Genomic DNA, 6,435 nt, shown 5'->3' on the forward strand with positions numbered 1-6,435 from the left:
ATAAAAGTAAGATATAAAAATAAATCTAGGAATAACTAATATTTCTCTTTTTTCAATTATGTCTGGAACTGAGATATAATTCCAATTTTTCTTGACCTTTAGAGGGTACGTTTCATAGCTTTTTCTTTCTTAAATCATTGAAACAATACTGTGAACAGAAAACCAACCATCATTTTTCTTGACCAGAAAAAGGGTACGTTTTCATAGCTTTAGCTTTCTTAAACCATTGATTTAGCCTCCGTTTAAAAAGTTGATTGGCTTTTTGATTTTTTAATTATTTTAATTTGGGATTAAAAAGTTTGATTCAAGAAGGACTTTTAATTTTTTTGACTTTTTTATGAGAGAAAAAATATAATGATTATAAATTAGATGTGATATTTTGTCTTACTGAATTAAAAAATTTATTTTATTTTTTGTGATTATTTTAATCCAAAAAACCTCAAAACCAACTTGCCAAAGAGGCTTAAAAATACGGAAAATGATTGAGAGCCCTAAAAAAGTTGCCCCTAATACCCCTAATTTCCAATTTTGGAAACTGTTTTTTTTTTTTCTTTCTTTTTTCTTTTTTTTTTTTCTTTCTTTTTACCCGAAATGGAATTTCGAGCCATTCGGGGCTCTCCATTTCGGGCCCTCAATCACCGCCCTAAAAATACTGTGAACAGAAAACCAACTATCAAACAAGTACAATCTTGTTCAGGATATAAATCAACAAATAGTGATCCAAAAGAAAAAGAAAGTAAATTACAAATACATCCTATAAAATTTACTTTGAATATAGATTATTCTTGTAATTGGAAAAATTACAAATATCTCTTAATTAGAATTTTTTATTTGACAGAATTAACTAAAAAAATAAAATTCATAATTATTTTCCTATACAATAATAAAATTACTTAAATTATTAATTAAAACATATTTTTAATATTATTAAAAATTATTAATTGATTTGATAATTTATTAATAAAAAGGATGACTTGTTATGAAATTAAAAATTTTAAGAATAAAATATAATTTTTAAAATTATAAAAGACGATTTGTAATTTAATCAAATCACAAGAATGTGTTTATACTTTATCCTAAAAAATGCACTAAAAATTGCAAACTTAGAAGCAGACACACCAAACAACCATTTGCTTTAGTAAGACATATAACTGCTCTAGTTCTAGCCTACTATGTGTTTGACTACTCAAAAGCTCCATTGGGCCATATTGAGCGCCAGCCCTGGGCTAAGGCCACTGAGGCGTGTGCTTAGAGCCTCAAAAATTAGGCTTAAAAAAAGACTTTTAAATTTATTATCTTATATTATATCAAAAATTTAAAATAATCCAAATTTATTTAATTAATTTAAGTCATTTTAAAATATCAAAAAAGTTCTATTTGGCCCAATTGATAAAAGGGCCAGATAAAAAATTTATAAGTGTTAATTGTTAACCCAATTAAAAAAATAAAAAATAAAAATATATATATATATATATATCTGTGAAGCCTATTTTTCTTTCTTCTCTTTTTATGACCCAATTATGTGTTTTTTTAGTGATTTTAAAATATTTTACACAATTTTATTTATTTATTTTGTAGATACATATAATTTAGATACACTTAAAAAGTATAATATTTATACCTTTTTTATAATAAAAAAAACAAAAAAAAAATTGCCAAATACAAAAAATATAAAAAAAATATGAATTGCAAACTCCAATAATTATTTTTCAAAATTCTAAATCAAACCAGATAATTTTTATTTTTATTTTTATGAATATCTAAAAAGTCTCGTAAAATTATTTCAGCTTAGGTCCCCGAGCGGCCCTGGCTACATTTCAGCAGTCAATTGGGTGGGCCAGAGTTTTGAACTTCTCTATCAACCTCACTTTCATTTGTTTTGTATGTGAGGGCCTTTTTTGGGGGCAATAAGAAAAAGAAAAAAGGAACTTGTTAGAAGTCCAACCGGAAAACAAGTCATCAGTCTAATCATCAAATTGTGGCATGATCTGAAGTCGGTGATATAAATTTTTTTGATGATGGATCATACATGAGAGGAAAAAATGATTTCTGCATCATGGAATATGTCCCGAAAAAGGATTATTGGGATGTAGAGAATTACTTCTGCATGAAAACTTTCTGAATTTTTTGTCAAATTAAGATGCCATTACCCATGGAATTAACCAAACTCACACCATACAGTGAATTGTTTGAATATTGGTTATAACTGAATATAGTCAATTAGGATGCTATTACACATGAAATTAACCAAAACCCACATCCTATAGTGAATTGCGAGAATATTGGTTATATAACTGAATACAGTCAATTCAGCTTGCACATATTCAATCAAGCTTAAGCTAAAAATGATGTTCATACTCAACATAGTAAAGAATTTTTATAGAAAGTTGGTATGGAAACCTCAAAAATGATGATCCTTTTTCTAAGCCTATTCTACAGAAAAGATGCAGTAAGTCACTCAATCATACAGTTTTTTGGCAGACTGTGTTCTGGATGTCTTGCTTTCCTGCTTCAAAATTTTCTCCAAGGATTTCTCATTTTTAGATACGGCTTTTGCCATGGCTTTCATCTTTCGGACGTTCTTTGATCTCTTCATCTGTACTCCCCTTTTTAACTTGCTGTAATGACAAGAGAGTTATGAGGGAAAGAAGAAACAAAAGAAAATAAGAACGTACAGATCATAGCAACCAGCTACATTTAAAAACCCCCCAAAAGAGGCGAATTAGAATGACTTCATCTTCAAACTTGCATAACAAAGGGAAACCAGATAAACCTACAGAAGCAAAAAAATCTAAGAAATGGTTTCTTCAGCAACAAACAAAATTAAGAAAACAAATAACCGTTGGATTTCTTGTTTTCAAAAGATTTCAAGATTAACTGTAGATCATATAGATCAAAGAAATAGTTTCTATAGATCAAGGGAAAACATCATTGAATTGCAAGTGAATGCTCCTAAATTCAATTTGTAAAGCTAGAAACACTAAATATGGAAAAATTACAGACTAATTAGTAGTTTAAACACACCCATATTGCGAACTTCTTTGCAAGCACAAACATTTACCAAATCAACAAGACAGAACTTGAATCTGCTTGCTATTTTCTGAACAAACACAACTTGAAGAAAATTTATTTTCAGTCATAAACTACCCTAATCATCAAGAAAAGACACAACACTGAGGATGTATGACCAAAGAAATCATTTATAAGTCAATTCCTTTTCATCCTTTTACCTCCATCTAGATGATATCGAATTGAATACACACAGAAGACAATTAATATCAAAGAAACAGGGCCAATTTGGATATACTCTTTATCAATTGCTTAGTCCTGAGACAACCCTCAAAGCATCAATGACCACATCATATAATTTTACATAGACTGAATACACAACATTTTTTTTTTTTGTCTTTTTTTTCTCAGGAAAATCCCGATTGAAACAGCAGCAGAGAGCAAAAAAAAAATCAAATTATATAGAGTTAATAGTGATGGGTTTAATTGATACTGACATAGTAGAGGTACCGAGAGGTGCTTTTGGAGCCGCAGACTCTGACGTATCCATTGCTGCATAGAATTGGAAATTAATTTTCAGAAATAAATTATAAAAAAGAAGAAGCTTCGAATCAATTAAAAAGGAGTGTAATAAAAGCTTACTACCTTGAGGGAGATCTAAGACCGTTTGATCGGAGGCGATGTCCATAGCTGTTGAATCATTTCTCTTCTTCTTGTTTCTGTTCTTCGCCATAGCTCTCAGAGGCAGATGAGATCGATCGATAGGATCTTTGCGCAGCACAAGTCACTAAACCCTAGTCTCGTAACCCCCAAAGACGGGTCTACCATTTACCCGCAATAGTCCGGTCTCTTTACCCGGAACCAAATCACCGCCCCACGGGACCGCTTTTTTTTACTAGTATTTTTGGTTGTGTTGGGTTTAATTTTTAAATTAAATTTTGAGAATTCAAAATTTATTTAGTTTATAATTTTTTGAAAATTATTAGCAATCATTTTTTTTTTAATCTTTTCTCTCTTTTTTTTGTTAGAGCATTCATATTAATTTCATCAAATGTAATTTTTGATTAAATATAACTAGCAAATCATAAAATTATTTCTCCATCTGTCTCATCAAATTATTTCTAAAATAACTTTTGGTTAACTTTGATACTATTCATTAGTTATTCAATAGTTTATCATTTTTTTTTTGATAGATTTGACCTCACTTTTTTTAATTTCTTATGTATTCATTGAAAAGATATTTAAAATTTATTTAAATACAACAAATTAATAAAAATTAATATTTTAATAAAATAATTTTTTAAAATAGAGGGTCTGATGGAGTATATATAAAAAAAAGTTAGCTAAAATATAAAAGTGCTTTTGGGGTTATAATTTGATTTAAAAATTAATGGGACTGATGTGGATATATATCAATCAATCACTTTTTCTCTTTCATCTCTTGTTCTCTCACATTCTATTATGAATCAATCATTTTCTTCTCATACTCATCTATTTAATTAGAAAAAAAATTATAAATCATCCCAAACTACAAAGTTATAAAATTATTTTCAAAATATACAACTAAACAAATTTTGAATTTTTTTTAAAAAAATAAAACTTGAGTGTGTTTGGTTTGGTTTTGGGAGATAAATTTTCAAAAAAAATCTTGGGGAAAGAGTTTAGAAATTTTTTTAATTTGTTTGGTTGTATATTTTTGAAGTGTGGGAGTCTGGGATGATTTGATATTTTATTATAGTTGAGTAGATGTGTGTGAGAAAAAAAGTGATTGAGAATGAGAGATGAGAGAGAAAAAGTGATTGATTGATGGGTAGAAAATATAAAGTGATTTTGAAATTTTTTTTTCAAAATCACTAAACCAAATAAAATTTTAAATTTTTTTTTTTAAAATTTGTTTCTCAAAAATAAACCAAATAAGGCGCTTATCTTTTAAAACTAAACCTAAGGGACCTTTATTTTTAGTCCAAAGTCCAGAACAAAGTTTTGTACCTATCCACAAAAAACCAAAAACACTAGAAAGTTTTGTAAGCTTGACCCAAACCATAAATGGGCGAGGCCCAATTTAACACCTACATACAGATAAATTAAAGAATTCGACCCAATTAAGTGAAGCATTGTTTGGGAAGAGCTAAAGTAGCTATTTTACAAAATAAGTTATTTTAGCCACAAAAAATAAAACATTATATCTAATCCATAATCATTACACTCTTCTCTCACAAAAAAAGTCAAAAAGTCCTTCTCAAATCAAACTTTTTAGCCCAAGCTAAAATAACTAAAAAAACCAAAAAACTAAAAAGTTAACCCACTTCCCAAACCAAGCCGGAGTTATTTTTCATTTTTCAACTAATTAATAAAAGCGAGTCAACATAATTGTATAATTGATTAAAAACTCCCAAAAAATTTAAACACATCTCTTCAAACATAAATTGTACCAAACAATTTAAGACTAAATAGTCTATGACAGAGTTTTAAATTACAGTATAATAAGTTATAATCAACTCTTTTAAACTACAACAAACAAGGTCAGTCATTCATATAACTACTCGTTCATCACTGGTGAAGTAGGGAGCGGAAAGCACCAACATCTTTGGATTAAAGGGAGTGCGAAAACCCAAAAAAAAAAGATGGGACCCTCGGCCCACGCCACCATAGAGAGTATTGCAGTAGTGTGTTTGCTTGACAGTTTGGTGAAGGAATTGGTTTTGGGGCATCTAATCGGTCCCAATCGAACTGTATTGGTACATTCATATTGGACCATTCACTTGTTCTCTTATCATCATTTTCACACAATACAAACACGTATACACAATACATTATCTTCTTATGGTAAATTATAGGGTCCCTTGATGATCTGTTAACCACTCAAAGAAGAGGAGATCTTTGGCAAGTGTTCCACTTTGCAAAAACTAAATGATTTATGATTTGCCTTACTTTTTTGGGGACACTATGTATGGCATAATAACTCCTCGAAATTTCATCTTCCCTGCAATTATGTGCAATGATTGAAAGGCATGTGTGTGGAAGGCCAAATTTGTATAATATAGATAAATAAATAAATTATTTGTATTATATTTTCTTATTAAAACCTATATATATGGCATTGGTTCATAAAACTGTATTATAAAAAAAGTTGAGAGTGTCTTACAAGTAAAAAATGGATAGAAGAGAATATTACAATGATCTAATAGAAATATATTAGTGAATTTAGGGTTGATTTGTCATGTTTGAAAAAGTTAAAAAGTCATTATTCTATTTGAGTCATATCATCTTATTTAAGTCATATCGCTTTTCTAACACATCATTTCAAACCCAACCCAAACCCAGCTCATATTTTATAAAAAGTCAAAAAGTACACTTTTTTAAATCATCCCAAACAACCCCTAGTGAATTGTGTGTTATATCAAATGATGGCCAATTTTATCATCT

General features: G+C 28.9%; 1 protein-coding gene across 1 annotated transcript; it reads right to left on the reverse strand.

Moving 5' to 3' along the window:
- Positions 1 to 2,243: 2,243 nt before the first annotated feature.
- On the reverse strand, positions 2,244 to 3,903 carry LOC114324050 (uncharacterized). Its single transcript, XM_028271775.2, has 3 exons — positions 3,655 to 3,903; positions 3,507 to 3,561; positions 2,244 to 2,618 (listed from the first exon to the last, which is right to left on the reverse strand). The coding sequence occupies exons 1-3, from the start codon at positions 3,740 to 3,742 to the stop codon at positions 2,459 to 2,461; spliced, it is 303 nt and encodes a 100-aa protein (XP_028127576.1). The 5' UTR covers positions 3,743 to 3,903; the 3' UTR covers positions 2,244 to 2,458.
- Positions 3,904 to 6,435: the final 2,532 nt, after the last annotated feature.

The sequence above is a fragment of the Camellia sinensis genome, chromosome 8, assembly GCF_055761805.1.
Source record: "Camellia sinensis isolate YWXY chromosome 8, ASM5576180v1, whole genome shotgun sequence".
NCBI lineage: Eukaryota > Viridiplantae > Streptophyta > Magnoliopsida > Ericales > Theaceae > Camellia > Camellia sinensis.

Coding starts and splice junctions, on each gene's coding strand:
- LOC114324050 (XM_028271775.2), bottom strand. CDS start 3,742: ATGGCGAAGAACAGAAACAAGAAGAAGAGAAATGATTCAACAGCTATG. Junction 3,562..3,654: donor GGTCTTAGATCTCCCTCAAG/GTAGTAAGCTTT, acceptor AATTCTATGCAG/CAATGGATACGTCAGAGTCT. Junction 2,619..3,506: donor CCTCTCGGTACCTCTACTAT/GTCAGTATCAAT, acceptor TTGTCATTACAG/CAAGTTAAAAAGGGGAGTAC.